The sequence below is a fragment of the Coturnix japonica genome, chromosome Z (assembly GCF_054131305.1).
Source record: "Coturnix japonica strain WE chromosome Z, WE-NBRP24, whole genome shotgun sequence".
Classification (NCBI taxonomy): Eukaryota; Metazoa; Chordata; class Aves; order Galliformes; family Phasianidae; genus Coturnix; species Coturnix japonica.
The window spans coordinates 44,378,014-44,399,783 of NC_140702.1; the positions used below are offsets into that span (position 1 = coordinate 44,378,014).

General features: G+C 41.0%; 1 protein-coding gene across 27 annotated transcripts in view; it reads left to right on the top strand.

Moving 5' to 3' along the window:
• Positions 1 to 12,574: 12,574 nt before the first annotated feature.
• MPDZ (multiple PDZ domain crumbs cell polarity complex component) overlaps positions 12,575 to 21,770 on the top strand; it is a 91,833-nt gene continuing 82,637 nt past the window's right edge. For 22 of the 27 annotated variants that reach the window (XM_032441256.2, XM_085528884.1, XM_085528886.1 and 19 more), the window contains exons 1-3: positions 12,575 to 12,622; positions 20,512 to 20,597; positions 21,228 to 21,394. In XM_032441256.2, coding sequence (XP_032297147.2) covers positions 20,582 to 20,597; positions 21,228 to 21,394 — 183 coding nt within the window. In that variant the 5' untranslated portion in view covers positions 12,575 to 12,622; positions 20,512 to 20,581. Of the gene's footprint in view, positions 12,677 to 12,815; positions 13,043 to 20,511; positions 20,598 to 21,227; positions 21,395 to 21,770 lie in introns of those variants that run through there. The other 5 variants (XM_085528882.1, XM_085528890.1, XM_085528906.1 and 2 more) reach the window with 2 other exon arrangements.

The window sequence follows — 21,770 nt, forward strand, 5'->3', positions numbered from 1 at the left end:
CTGCCATATGTTGTTGCTGTTTGGCAGATGGCAACAGAGAAGCAGTCTAACAAAATGGCATCTGACATGACAGTGTGTATGTAGCAAAGGGATGTCACTGAATTCCTCAGTGTAAGAAAAATTGCCCTAACTGACATTCATCAATGCCTCTTGAACATTTCTGGAGATGAAAGAGTGGATGTGGGTGGTTCATTTCAGCAGTGGCAACAAATACAGCCATCACCTACGCTGGTGCAGATTCTTAAGAGTACAACATGCAGATTCCTGCTCACTGCTGGCAAAAATGCACAACTAGTAGAGGCGACTATGTTGAAAAATAGCATTTTCCAGCTGAGAGTTTGCTCCTTCAGGCAGCATTATTATGCTCTCTGTATCCATTGTAGTTTGCATGGAATAAATTGGAGGCATTTGGAGTGACCTATAATAATTCTGTGTGTCCACATGATGCAGTCACATGGGTTTCAAAAGCAGTATGGTCACACTAACATAGTCCACCTCAGCTAATATGCTCTGCTCCCCTTATAAAAAATCTGGGTCATGCTATTTCATCAGTGTGGACTCTGTTTTTATAGTGTCCAAAACATTTCTGATCTTCTGTGAGGTATGTTGTCAGTCTCTGCACAGCAGTGTATAATGCCTCAGAGGCATATCTGAGGTAGTAACAACATAACTGACAGGAAGTCAAGACTGGATCCACAAGCAGCTGAAGCCACACTGGGGACCAGTTCTGTTGAGAAACTACAAAATACTGGCTGCCTTTCTTGATTTAAGAGCTTATAATAGGTTCAGCAAGTAGCAGTGACGACGTACTGAGTCACACTGTATGCCTCTCCTCATCTAACACCTGGTAAAAATAGTCCTTCAATTTCTTACTTTCTCTAGGGTCTTCACCTGATTTATCTATAATGTTGAAGAGAAATTAGGAAATTCTTTTTGAGCTATATACTAAATTAATTGGAGGTATAAATCTCCTTAGATGATTATCTCCAAGCTTCTACATCAAGTGTCTATCACATTTAGCAGTTCAGTCTTTGGAGAAATACTTCTGGAGTTTTAGCAGATGTTCTAATTCCTTAATTTCTAGTTTGCAATTCTTTTTTGTCTTAATGTCTCCTGTACCTCTGGGTTACAATACATGCATATTCTCATAAAATATTTGATTTCTTAAATCTCACATCAAGGGTGAAGAGTCATTTATCCCCTTCCACACCTGTAGCAAAAATACCCTTGCAAGAAATGTGTGACTGTTACTGCTGTATCTGGTACATGCTTCCTCTCTCTGACTTTTGGTCTATTGGAAATGCGAGGCAGCTGAAAGTTTGAAGGTGAAATTGATGTGTAAATAGATACTTATATATTACTTTTTTCCCTCAAAATCTATTCATAACTGGGTATAAACCTACTGCCGCTCAACCAGATTGCGGAAGCAAAGTAAGTCTTATTACACCATTCTGAAGAGGAATATGCCTACTTTATGTATTTCAAGATTTCCCTTATAATTCATACAAAAAGATTAAAATTAAGATGTTCCCATATTCTAATATGCTAGGTTAACAGGATATCTGTTTGCATCTTTTCTTGTGATAAAAAACATAAGATAATTATTCTACATCTCAGTCCAAAAACTGTGTGATTAGTCCAGCTTGGTATGGGCATGCAAATACATTTTCATGCCCTGTCCCCTTCATCGCTTTCAGGGCCTTGGTGGAAGCACTGAGATATGAGCAGAATGTATTTGGTGTATAACATAAGGATGCCAGGCCAACAGCTACCTTAGCTATGAAGAATATAGACATGAGTATTTAAATTGTTTATCTTCTGGGACTGAGGTACTTTCTATCTTGTAAGATTTACACATCATGAAATATTCTGGTTAGCTGATACCTGAAATAAAAGCTTGCTCAGTTTCACAGAATCCCAGAATCACAGAATTGTAGGGGTTGGAAGGGACCTACAGAGATCATTGAGTCCAACCCCCCTGCCAAAGTAGGTTCCCTACACCAGGTTGCACAGGTAGACATCCAGGCGGACATGTAGCAGGGATGTCATTTATGCATGGGATAATTCAGTGGGCAGACATTTTAACTGTTATATTACAGGCTTTATTCCAGTTTTTATTCCTCCTTGAATCTGGACTGAGCACTTTGTAGAAGAGAAGACCCAGGAAGACCTTATTGTGGCCTGTCAGTACTCAAAGGGAGCATATAAACAGGAGTGGAAACAGTGTTTATATGGGTGGATACAGATAGGACAAGGGGGAATGGTATTAAACTAAGGCCAGGGAGGTTTAGGTTAGATATTAGGAGGGAGTTTTTCACACAGATGGTGGTGACACACTGGAAACATTGCCCAAGGAGGTTGTGGATGCCCCATTCCTGGATGCATTCAAGGCCAGGCTGGATGTGGCTCTGGGCAACCAGGTCTTGTTGGTTGGTTGGCTGGTGACCTTGCCTGCGGCAGGAGGTTTGAAACTAGATGATCATCATGGTTCTTTTCAACCCAGGCCATTCTATGTTTCTATGATGATTCACTTTCTTAATCAAAGTCATTAGTGTGACATTACTGGAGTGAGATATGTTAAAGACTGCTGTCTGGAAATTTAAATAGTACTGTGTATGCAGACTGAAAATCGGAGCAGTTTTAGCATCAAAAGTAGGAACTGTGCCTAACTCAGAATACTAGTAGTTAGTACAGTCTAGGTTACTTCTCTTTTGCATGAAATGTGAGTTTAAATGCTTTCCAAGAGGGTTTTGATCTTGATTGTCTCGACTAACTGCCGGATTCTCATTTTAAAACAGCAAAGGAGAAGCAAGATATCCTTCTGATATACTTCTGATATACTGATTGAAAGTTCCAGATACAGTCCTCAAAGTTGGATAAAAGTATGTTTGGTCTATGAATCCTAGCATGCTTTCCTAAGAATGTACTAGAAAACAGAGCCATCTCTGTAAATGTGATGTCAAAACATAATGGTGATGGATCTCAATGTGTGAAGACTCGGGAAGCAGACTTTGGAGAGATTGTGTTGGGTGTTAAATACAAGTACACTTCTTCACGTATCTGCATATTTCTAGAGAACACTTTTATCTCTCCAACTCCAGTACTTTCTTTAGGTACTGATTCTCTCTAGCTTTTCCTAGGATAGTTTCAACATCTAGTTCATGACAAAGGAATGAACACTGACATTATCAGAAAAAGCATCAACATAAGATTTCTGCAATGAAGGTTGACTTTGTAAGTGAAGCTGTCTGAAGGCACCAACAAGTCTACACCAGTTTCAGGTCCCAGAGAGGAAGAAAAATGTAGTGATTTGGAGGAGGGAAGGGGAAAGGCTTCTTGGAGCCATCTAAACTGGATGAAATGCTCTATGTTGTTTGTTGGGAGGGCTATATGACAGCTAGTGGTCTAAGGAGACCCAGCCGGTTTATGCAGAATGATGCTAAAAACTACATGGGCTATGTTCCTACTGGTTTCCCTCAAGCTTTTCCTGTTGAAAAACATTCAGGGGGAAGAGGGAGATGTAGAAATGTCTTTCTTTTATCTGCAGTTGCTTCTTTCTGCTGTTTGAGTAGGTTTTTATAAGGTAGGTAGATTGGACCTTCAAGAATGTCTGTGTATGTTTAAGTAATATAGGGTTATGAGATATAGCAGATTCAGTACTTCCGCTCCATTTGCCTCTCCATGTTACTGGTGACTTGGAGGTGTTACTCCTGGGCATCTATATTTGAAGCCTGATTTCTCAAATGATATGGGTATGAAAAGAAGGCCGAAGGGAAAGGGTGATTTTTGTTTGGTTGTATTTTGTTTATTTTGTGAAATGATATTGTTATTCTTCATTCTTTCTGCATGCAAATTAGATTCAGAGTTCAAATGTTAGCAACAGCAGCTTTAAAATTCATCACTTTACAGTTGTTAAATCCATTTCCTCTTGGTTTGTCCCCTTGGCAACAAAAATTAAAAGGCAAGCATGTGATGGGGAAAAAAAAAAGGGGGGGGGAGGCAGGGGGGGTAGCCTGTCTTTGCATAATACAGTGTTAGATTCTGACTGATTGTGGGCTTGGTGTTGGCTCAAGCCAGAAAACTGGAGGGTGGGAAGTTTATGAGTGCTTTGAGATCTTGCCCTGTGCTATGCATACTGTATTAATTCTTAAAATCTGGGAATTATAGCTAATGGCAGTGGCAACACCATCTAGTTAGAAAATAAACAATATTCTGTATAGAAAATTGAGAGTTCTGAATTGCATTTTACTGCTGGAAGTGAAGGTTTCAGCTTGCTACAGTTGTGTATTTCCACACTGATCATTCATTCTTACTGTTAATTATGGTGTAAGTTCCTGACACTTACTGAACAGCTAAGGGCATAATTTCACATGCTATGCATCAAAGTTTCTGAGATCTTGTCATAGCCATACCACTGTTGAAAGGAACCCTTATGTATGAGAAGCAGATGACCAAACCACAGAGGTGTACTTTGACAGAAAAAAGGGACCTATGGAGTCAGCTTCACACAGTAACACAGCTTTTTTTTTTATTGCTGGTGAGAGCACAGTTGGGCTAAATTCATATCCGCTTCATTTGCTAAAATGATTTTCTCTTAATACTAAATTCCTATTTAAGAATGATGTAAAATTTACCTTCCAGTTCTCAGATACTTGTACAGATGGGCCTATTCCAGAAACACCAACCTTTTAAAGTCTTTTAGTCTGTTAAAGTATCTTTCTATCTGGTGCTCTTTTTCAGTTTTTCTTAGTATTTTGGCAGTGTGCAGGAACCATAAACTGCTCTGCATTATTGCAGTTTACAGGGAAAGGCAAGTCTGGAAAAAATCAAAGAAAACTACACCAACAAACCTTTCTCAGATCTTGAAAACTCACCCAATATGCTCATTTATATCTGGGCCAAGTCTGCAACAAGTTTCTTTTTCTCATCCCACTCACTGCCTATGAGTCTCCTCTCAACAAGGGAAAGTTTCCCCACCCTGACCGTCTTACAGGTGCTGATCTTGTTAGACAAATCACCACAGGTATGTGATGACAGGGTTAACTGCTTCTGAACCCTTTTTCTGGGGCATATTCTTCAGCAGACTATAACGATTTCCTTTGGAAATGTCAGCTGTCATCCTTAAACAACTGGGTGATGTGAATGAGCAATATGCAGTTTTAAATTTCCAGGCAAGAGGATGTGAACTTAAAGTGTCTGAATTTTAAACTCTCCTAATCTCCATGTCAACACCAACACTGCATTGGTAGTTCCTGGTCTGTACTAGGCAGATAGTCTACCCAACTAGTATTAATAGTATTAGCTGCAGTTATTAACACTAATAAAGATATTTTTGGGCTAAAACCAAAGCACAGCTTCATTGAAAACAAAATGAAAGGACATCAGTGTATCTTTTGGCTTTTTCTCTGCAACTTAAAATGGAGAGATTATGCAGAGATTATGCAGAACCATGTGGAAAAATCCCTCTTAGAAATGCACCCTATGGAAGGTCATGGAAGACAGTTGTTTGCCAAGTTCCTCCAACATGGCAAGTTGCAGAACTACTTGACAAGTCTATACACAAGTTCTATGGTCATTCATTGCCCATCTCATGCAAAGACTACAATTCTGATGCTGGCTCTTGTCTCAGACTGGAAGATCCCTTTTTGACATTCCAGTAGATAGAGAGCTCATTATCCAAAACGAGTCATCATTGTTTCTAAGAACACAAGGTTCATGACTGAGAACGTAGACTTTCCCTGTGCCTTCAATTCTGAAAACCACTGAATTAAATCCAAACAGGAACACCTCCCATGTTCACAGTTTGGGTCAGAAGCAAAGAACTGTAGAAAAGTGCCAGGGCAGAATCTCAGACACTGATTATCTCAGTAAGCCCGTTTACAGGAGGATAAAAGCTGCTTTTACAATCCCTCTGCATGATAACCTGCAAGACCGCATGACAAATCGATCTATAGCAATTGGTCAACTTACATTAGATACATCATTTCACCTTCAAGAGGATTTATTCAAAAAATAAATTAACCACCAAAAGAAGTATTTCTTTTCCTTCCTGTAAAAATTATTCCATCCCAACTAATATGCTGCAGTTTAGCTATCTGCAAAACAGGTTAATTTTGAAGCTTTCTATTTTTTAAAGAAATATATATTGGTGTTCTGATACCCCAGCACTTAGTGAAGATAAGCTACACACTTAGAAAATTATGTTAACATGATTAACTGAATACAAACTTCTAACTAGTTAGATCAGTTTTTCCCATTCTGATTTTAAAGCTCAACATACTCTCATTTAGCACATATCAATTTTTTTCAGACACATTTTTTTCAAACATGTATCATCTTTTGCTTTCAAATACTGCATCAACTGTTGCATCAGTGAGTACTGCTAATGACAAGGTGCCCTGAAATTACACGAATCACAGAATTGTAGGGGCTGGAAGGGACCTCTGGAGATAACTAAGTCCAATCCCCCTGCCAAAGCAAGCTCCATGGACCAGGTTGCACAAGTGGGTGTCCAGGTGGGTCCTGAACGTCTCCAGAGAAGGAGACTCCTCAACCTCTTTGGGCAGCCTGTTCCAGTGCTCCATCGCTCTTTCTTCAAAGAAGTTCTTATGCACATTTGTGTGGAACTTTCTATGCTCTGTGGCCATTTCCCCTTGTCCAATCACCATGCACCACTGAAAAGAGTCTGGTCTCATCCTTTTGCTTCCCACACCTTAGATATTTATAATATTTGACCAGATCCCCTCTCAGTCTTCAGTTCCCAAGGCTGAACAGACCCAGGTTGCTCAGCCTTTCCTCATAAGGGAGGTGCTCAAGGCTCTTTATAATCTTTGTGGCACTCCACTGGATGCTTTCCAGAAGATTCCTGAAGTCTCACCGGGGCAGAGTAGAGGAGGAGAATCACCTCCCTTGACCTGCTGGCTATACTCTTTTTAATGCACTCCAAGATCCCACTGGCCTCCCTGGCCACACTGCTGGCCCATGGCCAACCTGCTGTCCATCAGGACCCCCAGGCCCCTCTCCACAGAACTCCTTTCCAGCAGGTAATCACCCAACCTGCACTGGTGCATACAGTTATTCCTGCTTATGTGTAAGACTCTACACGTGCTCTTGTTAAAACTCATCTGATTCCTCTCTGTGCAACTCTTCAATCTGTCCAGGTCTCACTGAATGGCAGTACAGCCTTCTGGTGTGTCAGCCATTCCTCCCAGCTTCATATCATGAGCACACTTGCAGAGGGTGGACATTATCCTTTCATCAAGGTCACTGACGAAGATGTTGAACCAGACCAGGCCCAGCACCGACCCTTGAGGAACCATCATTAAATACAGGCCTCCAATTGGACTCTGTGTGGCCTACCACAACCCTCTGAGCTCTGCCAGTCAGCCAGTTCTCAACCTACCTCACCATCCACTCAACTATTCCACAATTCTTCAGCATAGTTACAAGAATGTTGTGGCAGACAGTGCTACATGCCTTTCTGAAATCAAGGTGGACTACATTCACTGCTCAAACTGTTCCCTGAAGCATTTCTGAAAAAATAAACTTCTAAGAAGTTCCATTTTCTGCAAATGGGACCTGCCAAATGTGCAGTTGCCACCAGCTGAACACATTTAAAAAAAAAAAAAAAAAAAAAAAAAAAAGCAACAACAACAAAAAAACAGGCAAACAAACAAACAAACAAAAAACCCTAACCAAAAAACTTAATCTGAATAAACCAGACTCTCCTTATAGGTATCAAATGTCTGAAAAATCTATGATAAGGTTAATATGCTTTGTCACTTACTTGGCTTAACGTCTCTGCTACAGGCAAGACCTGTGGTTTTAAACAATCCTGTTTGTGTGTAAATAAATGCTCTTTTAATTTGCCATAATTTCAAGCATTTTGTTTTGTAGTTATAAATAATTAGCATACCTTTTATGATTTTTTTTTTACCCATTTCTACCTTAAGGGGAATACTTTCTCTTCTACGCACATGTGTAACCTCCAATAGCAATAACAGTTATGAAGTATGGCCCTAAGGAAGACAATTTCCCTAAAAACTTTTAAAATGTAAATCTATGCACCATTCTTGCCAGCATGCATGCTCCAGTAAGTGAAACTAATATTCTGTACTTGCCAGCATAATAATCCAAAAATTGAATAAATTCCAAGCACTAAACTTATGAGAAAGTTCCTAATTTTAACTTTGCATAACAGCACTCTCAGTGTTACCTCCAACTGCTACTCATTTCTTGCTGTCTGGCTTTTGGAGCGGAAGTTTTATGTTGAGATGATGGAGGAGAAAAGTGTTATTTTTAGTTTGATTGCGCACTTCAGTTGGTATAATTTCTGGAAAGTGTATTGTATTCAAGTCTGTTCCATGAAAAGTAAGATTTATTTGGACAGATAAAGTTAGAATGCATAACCACACACTTAATATGTTTAGACCAGAAATTATAGCAATTGGGATCACAATTACCTTTGATCTCAGGTTGGTTTTCTACAGTTTAATTCTGCTTAATGCTACGGACTAATCTCGGTGAACATATTTGGGAATAAGATTTGATCTATAATATTCATTAACATTTTCTAACAATAATCATTATGAGTGCTGTTTAACCTAAATTTTGTGTAAGTACTCTGCTCACAAATGTAATATCACGTCTCTGAATGAATAAGTACATGTGCATAACCATTAACAAAATTTTGCTGTTAAGTACTGGAGAGTAAGCATATAAAAACAGTGATGCATTCAACTGTTAATTAGGTTACTGCTTATGAGGAAGATTTGTCAGACTCTTGTTTATGTTTTATGTTCAGAGTTGGGATTTCTCAAGCATAAGCATTATATAAATAAATATAAGAGTTCCCTCTCTCAGGAGAGACGTATAGGTCCCTAAAATATGTATTCTATGAATACTGTATATGAATTCTGTAGTAGGACATCCAATCGAAAATTCTGTACAAAAATGATGTACAGTAAAAAAAATACCCACATGGTATTGATACACAATTCTGTGTGATAAAGCCATACAATTGCTTTTGTGTATACATCTTGTGTGTGTGTGTGTGTGTGCGCGCGCAAGGAAATGGTGCCAAAAGTGTTGTCAAAGAGGTTTTGTAGGAAATATCATTTTCGCAGTCAAGTCAATGTTTACGACTGAGGTAGAACAGGATCAGGATCTTACTCTCATTTCTTTTCTTAAATCCCGTCTCCATTACTCTTTTCAGACTAGATTCCCAATGGTTGCCTAATGAATGGTTTAATGGACACACAAAATGTCTTGGTTTTCTCTAAGGACTTGTCTTCTGAGTTTACTTCTCCTCCATGTCTTCTAACAAACCTAAGCAGAGCCTTATTAATATTAACCGCTGTTGTTTTACCAGAAAGATGTGCTAAGAGAAGTCAGGAGGGTAGACATCTCATACACTATTTGTACTTCTACCATGAGTGTGTTTTAGATTATCCTGAGAAATGAAGCACAGAATTGTAGGGGTTGCAAGGCTCTAGAGATCATCATGTCCAACCTCCTCCCTGATAAAGCTGTTTCCCCACAGCAGGTCACACAGGACAGTGTCCAGAAAGGTTCTGAGTATCTCCAAAGAAGGACACCCCACAACCTCCGTGTTCTAGAACTTCATTCTCTTAAAAAAGAAGTTAATATTACTGGAGATTAATAAGAAAGAAAAGCAAGCACTTGGTGTTGTTGTTGCAGTTTTTAAGGTCCCCTACATCATCTTTTTAGAACGTCTTTTTGAAAGCTGGGCTCGGGTGAACCTAATGAGGTTCAGCACAGCAAAGTGCAAGGTTTTGCACTTGGGCCGGAAGAACCCCAGGCACCTGTACAGGCTGGGAGGAGTTGTCCTTGAGAGCAGCTCGGCTGAGAAAGACCTAGGGGTCCTGGTAGATGAGAAACTTAACATGAGCCAGCAGTGCGCTCTGGCAGCCCGGAAAGCAAATGGGATCCTGGGCTCCATCAGGAGAGGGGTGGTCAGCAGGGATAGGGAGGTGATCGTCCCTCTCTACTCTGCTCTTGTGAGGCCCCATCTGGAGTACTGTGTCCAGGTGTGGAGCCCTCAGTACAAGAAAGACATGGAGATTTTGGAAAGGGTCCAGAGGAGGGCCACGAAGATGATCAGGGGGCTGGAGCACCTCCCCTATGAGGCTGAGGGAGTTGGGTTTGTTCAGCCTAGAGAAGAGAAGGTTGCGGGGTGACCTCATTGCAGCCTTTCAATACCTGAAGGGAACTTACTCCCAGGAGGGAAGTAAACTCTTTGAAAGGGACAACAATAGCAGGACACGGGGAAATGGTTTTAAGTTAAAAGAGGGGAGATTTAGGTTGGATGTTAGGGGGAAGTTCTTCACTAGGAGAGTGGTTAGGCCCTGGAACAGGCTGCCCAGGGAGGTTGTGGATGCCCCGTCCTTGAAGGTGCTCAAGACCAGGTTGGACGGGGCCCTGGGACACCTGATCTAGTAAAGGTGTATGTTTGGTGGCACTGCCAGGCAGGGGGGTTGGAACTACATGATCCTTGAGGTCCCTTCCAACCCGGGTCATTCTGTGATTCTGTGAGTCTGTCTTTCTAACGGATACAACATAATGGATTTTGTTGTAGTAATGGTCTCTTGAGGAAAGCTTGTGTTTTAAAAAGTTATTTGCAGTTTTACTTTTAAGTCACGTGACAAATGTATGTAGATATATGTATGTATGTGTGTATGTATGCATTCATTCATTAGCTCATGAACTCATTTAAGCTTAAATTACAAGAGAGATTCTCTTCCTCCAGGTTTTGAGGACAGAATCCTGCAAAACTGCGAACATTAATGGCTGTTCTACTTATCCTAACACAGCCACAACACAGTTTCAATGTTGTATATTAGGTGCATGACATCAAGCACACATTAGAGAACTGTTAATAGCATAAGACCTCCTCCTTCTGGAAAGGTTCCAGAGAGATAATACAGTTTCCTTATTGTAAAACCAGTAAAATTTACTTCTGGTAAAAACAAGAAACAATTAAGTAATTATCGTTGCAGTCTTTCTAACCCTGTTATCACATATAAGCCCCAGAACAGTAGTGTACTCCAACCCCAAACAGTTTTCTTTGCTGTTTGCTAGATCTGTTACTGCACAACTTGACTTCAATCATTGGTTGTTGTAAGTGGAAACTCATTATTTTGCTGTGATATGTATTAAAGTATAGATGTGTTGTATGCTTACTGAGAAGTCCACCTTTGCAAGTCAAGTATGTGAGTACAACTAAGCCCATGCAAATATTTTCAGTACAGCCTATGGTAATGATCTGGAAGGTATATCCCATACAAACACAGGTTGTTGTAGGACTGTTACTCAGGGGATACTGGGTGTTATGTGTAAAACATACTACACCCAATTTTGACTTTTCAAACTCCAAATAAACTTCCTGACATCACCACATTTTATTTCAGTGAACAACAGTTTAGAAAATGATTATATGATTATATTGTTACGTAAATAACAATTGTTAATATATACATATATAAATAAAAAAGAATAGCTGTCTGATTTTGCATTTAGTGAATTCACTGTAGAATAGTGACACATGCTGATTTTCTACTGAAGACTTTATTCTAGAGCCACTGAAGTCTGATGTAACATGGAATGTGAATGAGAGAGTTCATACAGCGTTCACAGTTCCAGATACATCAAACAGAACCTCAGTATTTGATCTGACGGGCAAGTGCTCATCAGAAGACACTGGATGGAATAGTGCAAACTCTGAGTTAAATACTGAAATTTATTATTATTTTTTAAATTCACAAAGTGGAAGAATGATTTTTAAACACTAAATTACGCACAGGTTTTAAAATGCAGCACAGTAAAAGAATAATTTGGAGTTCTGCTGGCTATGAGGAACACTGCCTGGAGAGCCCCCAAGCCCACCTATCAGACAGTAGTAACAACAAAAACACTAGATGTACAAAGAGGGGTGGTCCTTTAAATTTGCATGAAAAATATTCTGCTTGTGAACGTGCAAGTACCCGGAACATTTTCACCACTTTGCCTCCAGCAGACACAGAATGGGATGAAAGGGACCTCCAACACTCTCCCTCCCACCGCTTTGGGCAGGGCTCTCGCCCCCCCAGTTGCTGCCAGGGCCCCATCCAACGTGGACCTGAGCGCCCGCAGGACAGGGGCACCTACAGCTTCTCTGGGCAGCAGCACCCTCAGTGAAGACTCTCCTCCTCACATCAAATCTAAGTCTCCTCTTCCTCACTTTAAAACCGCTCCCCCTTGTCCTATCGCTGACTCTTCAAACTGTGTTGTTGCTTTTGTCTGAGGAACAGCTCTTACCGAAGGCAGCCGCACAACAGACGAGCAAAGCAGCACGGCTCAGCCCGCCGACCCTTGGGGCGACGCGTTGCCGGGTCAGCCGGCGGGCGGCTCCACTGCCCGGGTACCGCGGAGGGCAGCTCAGCCCACCCCGCCCCCGCCCCCCGGGATGCGCCGGGTGGTGCCGCAGGGCCGGCCCGGGGGGGCTGCGGGCAGGATTAGGTTTCAGGCCGGCGGGGCGTGCCTGAGCGCGCTTCCCCGCGGCGCGGCGCCGTTACTCGGGGGCGGGAAGGGCGAAGGCGGAGAGCGGGGTTCGCGGAGCAGCCGGGTAAGCGGGGCGAGGGGGCTGCGGGGAGAGGGGCTTGGCGCTACTTGGGAAGCGGTGAGCCGGCCGGGCTGAGTTGCGAGTCAGCCCTTTAAGTGTGTTTATTTGCGAAGTTTTGTCGTCATGTTGCTGGCTCGGCGGGCGGGGCGGGCTGGAGGAGGAGAAAGGCCGCGGGGGGCCGAGCCTGTTGCTCCTCGCTCCTGAGGCTGCGGCTCGGCCTGCGGCGAGCGGGCAGCTGCGGGCCTGGCGGGGGCAGCCGTCCGCGCGGCACCGGCGGCCGCGGGAGGGAAGGTCCCTGAGCGCCTCGTTCTCTCGCTGTTCTTCCCCACCTTCCGGTGGGCAGTTCCCATCCCTCGGGGACGTCTCTTCCCCGCGTCCGCTCGCAGCCGCAGGCCCCGAGCAAAGCCTCTGGGTTTCTTTTGGGTGGGTGCTTTCGAGGGGCGCGGTAGGCGCTGATGGGCTCCTTGAGGTCCTGCGCTTCCATTGCGGATACCGCTATCCGCGGGTGCCGGGCGCTTCCTGCAGCGCTGGACCCCTCTGTTGTTGGTCCCCGAGTGTGCATTCGACACAGTCCCTTCAGCAAAGAGGGTGTGAGGCCTTAGTTTTGCCTTCTGATAGGTGGAGCTGTGTGTAGAAAAGCGTTTGTTGTATTCGATGCTTTCTGTCTAGGGTGCTTTTCCCTTCTGCTTTCAGTACATTCCTGTGTTATTGGGAAGAATAATAGGCAGGAAAAGCTCTCGCGGAGCTGACCCTATGAGCTCTGCGTACCACATCTCATAGGATTGATTTGCAGCCTGGCTGAGCAGTGCTGCATTTTTTTCCCTTTTCTTTCAGCTTCTGAAAACAGAGCCTCATCCCTTTTGCTTCTTAGTGCACACAGGAGACTTAGAATAACTTGCTGAAAAGAAAACGTTATTCCTAGCCATGGTACTGGAGGGGATAGGCGGAGTCCTTTGCCCAGCAGAGCAGTACTGGGCAAAAGCAAAAGGGCTTGGTTTCACTTGTTGTGGCAGCCTGTTGTGTAATGCCTTGTGGTTTCCATATCAGCAAGGCATTTTCCAAGATAACAACTTGTTGGGAGGGAAGAGTCTAAACAAATAAAGGGGAAAGTAGTAAAACGTCTCTGAGAAATTCCATTTCTTTGCAAAAGTGGAAAGTAACATAGCATTAAGGGGGCAAGAATGCTGAACAAAAATGCCAAAGGGTGTTCACTAGCAGAGAAGGACGTGGTAGTACTCAACATTGTTACCCATTATTGGGATACAATTATTTAATATTTCCATTTTGAATTAACAGAGCACATGTGTAACGTTTATTGACTACAGCCAGTGTTTCTGCTGGCTTTTTTTGTGCTACCAAGAAGCTTATCTTGGGAACTGGATACATTCTCCCTTTCTTCGTGTAACAGTGCACTGGGAAAGCTAGATTGATTGCAGCACTGGGGAAAAAAAAGAGCTGCACTACTTACATACTAATTGATGTTCTTTATTTACAGTATGGCCCTGTGTGAATTTTGCAGTGCATCCAGTGCACTGGAAACCAAAAATATTTGAAATTATATGGTCTATATTTCATGCAAGAAAATTTTGAATTCTGTAGGTGATATACATTACTCTCTCTAATTGGCTTTCCACTGAAACATCCTACTGAAGCAGTTTCCGCAAATACAATACCAAGCTGATAATTTAGTCTGTCATCATTGGTAAGGACAGCTTTGCTTTGCCATAGGCATTCTCAACAAGTCAGCACATAAGTATGTCATTTTGTTTTCAGTGCCCTCTTTTCACACAGAAATCGGTTTGGAGTACGGTTGGTTGTTGCTTGTGGAATAATTGGCCTATATGGTTGTGGAGTATTTCTTTAACAGGCTTTTCAGACTCAGTTCTTGTATCCAAGCCAGTTTGTATTATATTCTGTTATGTGCTGTAATGACTTCCTGCATAATTATTCCTTTATTTTCACAGTATATGATAGAAAGTTTACAGCATTTTTGGTTTGTAAGGACAGTGTTGACTCTTCATTGGCTTTTACAGAAAAGCTTATTCTTTTTTTTTTTTTTTTTAATATACCATTTATGTATCCTATTTTTACCTCTGTGAAGAAACCTGTATGTGCTAAAAGATGTGACTGCTGTAGAAACTGTTTAATTAAGTTGATTACCAAATTCATTAAATTTAAATCAACTCTTTATACTGGAAAAGTGAATAGGCAGTATGAGCCATGCCCAGGCTTCTTAGAATGGCTTGTGATGTGTAGTGTCACGTATATTTTGTGTATGCTTAGCCCTCACTAATATATCTCATTGGTATTGAACCAGTTCTCTTTTGTACAGAAGTGTGCAGTCTCCCTGCTAATGAAACTGGTGGTTGATGTTAATTCCACCTATTAGTGTCTTGTTGTGGAAGCAGTAGGCTAGCCCTTTTTTGTTGTCTTTATACTTTTCCACTGCTTGTTTCTTTTTCCTCTTATTTTTCCTTTCTTTTTTCCTCACTCCTCTGTGCTCAAGTATGTTTGTCACTGTCACTGTGAATAGTGAAGGCTGTGCTGGTCAGATTACAGTTGTTGAGCCTTCTGGGAGTCCTTGAAAGTGCTGTATGAACAGCTGAATTTCCTTCGTGGAAATAGAAAAATAGGAAGCATGAGATCTTTCAGTTGAGCTTGAATGGTTTCAAATGCCTTTCTATTGACAAGATGTGTTTTCCAGGAGTCCAAGGATCACTGTAATTTTCTTCGCAGGGATGTTAGCCAGGGTGAGAGAGGTAGCTGGGTGAAACAGAAATGCTTGGTTAAATTGCAAGCAATACTGAAGGTTTCCTGGTGATCGCTGTCTACTGTGTCCCATGTGGTTTGGTTTTCATTCTTATGCCAACCAGAGCTAACACAGTATGCCTATTTGAGTGACAGCCAGAAAATGGGGAATGGAAAGACATAGAATAAAAATAAAGGAAGAAAGGATACCCCTTGACCAGCCAAATTCAGACCGGGCGCTAAAATTTTATTAGAATCTTAGAAATACTCTTCTTAGCATCTACAGCTTTGATTACCATGTTGCTTCAGTGAGTCAGATTTGGTTTTAATCTTGTGCAGCTCCTAGCCAAAGTTTGGACATGGAGTTTGCTGTTAAGATAGGCATTTCCTTTGTATCCTGAGGGCATATAAAGTAATGCAAGAGCTACAAGGCAAAGCCTATTACTCTGTTTTCTATCTTTGGCATCACATGTTTGCTAATCCAGTGCTGTAAGCATGAGTTTCCGAGGTATTATCTGAAATGGATTTGTGAAATAGTAGATGGAGCATATGTAAATACAGTAGAGGAAGTTTCCTTGTAGGTATAACATGATCAGGTGTGAAAGTGCAATAATTAGAAGGAGCTCATCTTTTCCTTTTTCTCAAGTCTTCTGGGTGTTCAGCTTAGTAAGGTTCGCACGATTGCAGTCAAAATGAGGTAATGAGCATGCATTTTTGTCTACTTTTAAAATTCTTAAACCTATGGATCTGAGTGCTTTAGGAGTGGGCACTAGGAATCCAGGGCTGCAGCATTTTTCTGGCAGCTATTCTATGGGTAAAGCAGCTGCATTAGTGGAGAGATGCATATGTAACACATTTTTGTTATGTTACTGTGAGAAGAGTCAAATTTTAGAAGTGCAAGTATATTAATGATTATATGGTGTAGGGGATTATCTTTAGCTTGTGCAAGCTTAGCGGAAGATTAAGTTTCTTGTCGTGTACTTAGCTAAAACTACTTGTGCATTTATTTTACTTTTTTACTGTAAAAAAAAAGAGTAAAGGGATAAGGTGCCTGTTTTTAAAAGTCACACCAGTGTCTTTGGAAACACTGAATTAATTTTCTGTTCATTTAATAGTACTCCTTCCAGTAGCTAATAAAAAGCTCTAAGTCGGTCAGTGTTACTATTGTGAAGAGATTAGTCAACTTTAGCACTGGAACAAATAAACAGTTAAATCTACTTTGAGATGAGCTAGTAAGCTCTTTGAATCGTGATTGGTGTTTGTGTCATATATAGAAGGGCAGGTTTTGGCTTTGGACTCTGTCGACACAGACAGCCAAGAATCTGGAAAACAAGGTGATCAAAAACAGATTCTCATTCATTCTTGCTCTAGAATTTGTGATGGTATTATAATAATATTCACTGTAGCAAATGAAAGATTTGCTTATTTCAACAAACAGTTGTCTGTGTCTCCATGCTTCTCACTGGACAAGGTTTGCTTAGTGCATTGTTACTGAAATACCTAGAAGTGTGCTGTATTAAAGGCCAGGAGTTGTTGCTGTGGTGGGTGGGAGTGGTGACTATGGAGATGTCTCTGTAGTGCATCTTGGTCAGATGCATGCTTGCTTCCCTTGTACTTTGGCTAGGCTGATGTGCCACTAAGCTGGTGCTGACAGATCCCAACTGTTAGTATGGATGTGGCACAGCGGGAGCAGAGTTGGGTGGCTTTTCACCATGTCAGAATGTGCACAGAGCAAAGGGTGTCATCTTGAACTGTGATGTATGAATACTGGTGTGCCTTAAGGCATTGCTTCTGCTTCAGTGGAAGTGTCCTGAAGGAAAACATTCTGACAGCAGTTCCTGTCTTGATCCTTCTTTGCGCTGTGGCTGACAAAAGCATTAGGTGGGTCAGCTGAGGAGTCAATCCCTGCCAGTACAGAAACAAAATAAGGAAAATTGAGTAGAAATAAAATAAAATGAGAGTTAAAAACTGATTTGCTAGGACTAAGATGGCTCTGGGGCAGTTTTCCTACCTCTAATGCATGAGGTAAGTGAAAAGTGTATCCTGAGAGTCTTAGCAGTGCTCAGCAGTTTTTTCATTGCAGATTAAATAGGATCATCTCGGTCTCTAGAAGTATACTTAGTGACTTCTGTTAATAAGTATCTGTGTTGAGAAAGCTTCAATTTCAGATCATCAGTGATGATTATTTTAGGGTTGCACCAACACAGTGGTGACCTTATCTATTTTATTGCTTGTAAACTTGCCTTTCACAGCACATTAGAAATAGGCAAGTTGAATCATAATGTATTGCAATATCCACCGGCTCTAAAATATATCCCCTCTTCTTGAGATTCTTACAGATCTGAAGCAGAAGGCCTAATCTACAAGTAATCTATTTTTCTGATTAGTTTTTCAAAATTTGAAAGTTGAAGTTATAATGGCTGTGTGCATGTACATGTGCAGGACTGCGGGACTGAAATGACTGATTAATAGTCTCCATATTTGTTTCATGCAGTTTTCTGACTGGATCTAAAACACAGCTGCATAAACAGATAGAAAAAGGGTGAAACAGGAAAGAACTTATTTAATTAGCATTGCCACTGAGGGAGAGACTTGTGAACACTGCCTGTGAGCAAACGGGGCCTCTGAACTGCCTGTGTAATAATAGTTTTTTTAAATCTGAAAGTAAAAGCTATTGGTATTTAAGGTTAGGGGAAAACCAGATTCTTTTTTTTTTTTTTTTTTAATAACCTCATCCAACCCTTCCTGTTAAATAGATGGTCTTCATTTTGAAGGGTGAACAGGTGAAAATGAAAAATATTATTTGGTTTTGTTTTCAGATCTGGTAGTTGTGTGCTGGGACTTACAGAATCACAGAATGACCTGGGTTGGAATGGACCTTAAGGATCACGTAGTTCCAACCCCCCTGCCTGGCAGGGCCACCAAACTTTACGTTTATTAGATCAGGTTGCTCAGGGCCCCATCCAACCTGGCCTTGAACACCTCCAGGGATCCTGGCCATCCACAACCTCCCTGGGCAGCCTGTTCCAGGGACTCGCCACTCTCCTAGTAAAGAACTTCCCCCTAACATCCAACCTAAATCTTCCCTCTTTCAACTTAAAACAGTTTCCCCTTGTCCTGCTATTATTGTCCCTTTCAAAGAGTTTACTCTCCTCCTGATTATAGGTTCCCTTCAGGTACTGAAAGGCTGCAAGGAGGTCACCTCTCAGCCTTCTTTTCTCCAGGCTGAACAAGCCCAACTCCCTCAGCCTGTCTTCATAGGGGAAGTGATCCAACCCCCTGATCATCTTTGTGGCCTTCCTCTGGACCCTTTCCAACAGCTCTCTGTCTTTCTTGTACTGAGGGCTCTGTACTTGGACACAGTACTCCAGATGGGGTCTCACAAGAGCAGAGAGGGACAATCACCTCCCTATCCCTGCTGGCCACCCCTCTCCTGATGGAGCCCAGGATACAGTTTGCTTTCTGAGCTGCAAGAGCGCACTGCTGGCTCATGTTAAGTTTCTCATCCATCAGGACCCCCAGGTTCTTCTCTTCTGACCTGCTCTCAAGGACTTCTCCTCCCACTCTGTACAGGTGCCTGGAGTTCTTCTGGCCCAAGTGTAAAACCTTGCACTTTGCCGTGTTGAACCTCATTAGGTTTACCCAGGCCCACCTGATTAATAACCTGATTAAGACCCACCTTGTTAAGTAGAAAAACAAATTCTTAAACTCTTATTTTATTTATTATTGATATGCCTGTTTGTGTCACGTGTATCATGGAAAGGGTTAGTTAAATGCATTTAAAGGATTTGAATTTAATGCCTGTTTCTGAGTGATATATTGTCCTAAAACTAAAGATTGGTGTTTCTGTAGCAATGTATTGATAAATCCATATACCATAATATAATTTGGTATTAAGCTTAAGGCGAACTGAAACTAGGGAGGTCTGGCAGTAGAACTTGAAGCCACTTAAAAACCACTTGATTTGGTTTTTCTTTTCAGGCTGCAAATGATACATGGTTGTCAAAATATTTATTCTGGCTTGTGGTCCTTCTAAGTAAATTTATGTTGACAGCTTTTTTTCTCACTTTTATTGCGGGGATTGATTTATGTTTATCCTGCTCAGCTTCTACAGCTAATGGCCCTTTTCAATTTCAGTTACTCTCTTACATGCAGATATCTGTCAACGCTGTCCTTTCTGTATTATCTTTTTAAAGGAAAAAAGTCACTTTTCCTGTGTTCTTAACTCTTCCTGAGTGCTGTTTTCTCTGTTGTACTTTTCTTAGAAGATTCAAGTTGGCATACTATTGTAAGCTGCTTTCCTGTTACCAAGAAAACAAAGGTACTGCTGCAAAAGATAAATAAATAAAAAGCAATATTTGGTTCATGCACCTGCAATGATACTTGGATTTCTCACTTCATTTCCCTACATCAGTCTTCATCATGATTGTGGATGGGCGGACTCTCCCACTCATGCAAAATTACAAATTTCAGAGCAACATTAAAAAAATAAATAAATAAATAAATAAAATAGAAAAACAAAAAAACCACCACCAACAAAAAATACCAAACAAGCAAAAAACTACTCAAACTTCCCAAACTCTCAAAATAGTATTTAGTTTCAGAGTTCTTTGTATGGTAGAGTTTCCTGCCTGTAAATTTGTGTTGGCAAAAATCATTTATCAGCCATGTCTGACACTTAATATTGATATATGTAAGTAGCAGAGGTTGTACTATGGGTTCTGGAGGTTGTAGTGTGACTGTTCTGCTAGTCCGCATAGCAGTAATGCTTTGTGACTCATGAATTTCTTAGGTTCATGCACCTGATATTGTCAACACAGAGCTTAAAAACTGAACCTACAGGGAATGTTTTTGTGAATCACTGGAAAGAAAAACAATGAAATGCTGTGGAGTCTCCGTGACAGCTATGATTCATAGCTCCTGATTAAAGCAATGCAGGGCATGTTGTGCAACAGTATACAGACAGGACCTTTGATATGGTAATACAGGAATAAATTATCCAAGGAGATATAGTTTTAGCGGGCTGTTGTTTGGGGGGCTTGGCAGTTGATTTCAGAAGTGTGTTTTTTTTTTCTTTTTTCTCCTTTCTGAGCTCACTACTTTGTATTCTACATCTGACAGTTTCCCTATGTTTCTTTTTTCAGGAAAAGCAAGGACAGTACTTGTATGTGCTGCCTGTTTCTATATTGGAATAGGAGCTGAGAAGCAGAGGACATGTTGGAAACAATTGGTAATCTCCTTTTTTTTCTTTTCTTTTATTTTCTTAATTATAATTTGCATCACTGTATTTGTCAAATGTATTGTGCATAACAGATATACAGTATTGGTGTATACAAATGAGATGGGTTTTATGACAAGTACTTGGCAGTTTTTTGTTTGCTCTTAGTATTACGAAACACAAGGGTGTACCATCATTTATTTAATGTATCTATTTTTTTTCCTAGTTGTCTTTTTTTTCTAGTCTTTTTAAAAGATCTGTGTGGAAAAGACGTCTTATTCTTTTGAGGGGTATTTATGGTTGTTTTTATTTGCAGTTGCCTCTAGCCACAATTCCTGTACTGAATTGTAATAAAAAGTGTTCACTTTATTCATTTATTTATTTTCAACCCAGTTATTAATGGGGAAAAAACAACAAAACAAAAAAAGCAAAAAAAAACCCCAAACCATCATATTATTTGCCTTCAGCTTTGTACTCTTCCTCTGACTTCATAAATCATTAAGACATGTGTGGTTCAGTTCTGAATAAAAACCCTTCCAAACCTCTGTAGTTTGAAAACAAGAGGTATTTAATAAAATTTGTTACGTACTTTCAGTATGTCTGTTTCTAAACTGCCACTGACTTGAGTGAATGTTGCTGCAGATACACATCGGGCCCTCCAGGCTGTGGAGCGCTTACAGGCAAAGCTTCGGGATCGAGGTGACATCGCAAATGAGGAAAAACTGAACTTATTAAAATCAGTGCTGCAGAGTCCTCTGTTTAATCAAATTCTCAACCTTCAAACTTCCGTTCAACAGCTGAGAGATCAGGTAGGAAAATTAGCCTCCCAGATGCAAGAGAAAAGTTGAAGGTGCAAAACTGTGTGTGTCCTTTTATATGTTGAGTATTGAAATTAAGTAACCTAAATTAAAGATCTGATTCAAAGCTCTGGAGAATGGAGGAGGACACACCTAGTGACATTTTGGGCTTTATGATTGTCCCACCATACGCAGAGTACACAAAGTATGCATACTTTTTTTTTTTTTTTTTTTTTTCCATGTATGTGCTTGGAAGTTGCTGTGTGCACTGGATCGATTTCTGTCACTGTTTCTGAAAAGGAAGTAATGTGTTCTGTCCTTTAATTCTTTCCTGTGGAATGCTGGCTTCGGAAGAACATTAATTTATATTTTTTCTTTTTATAAGAGA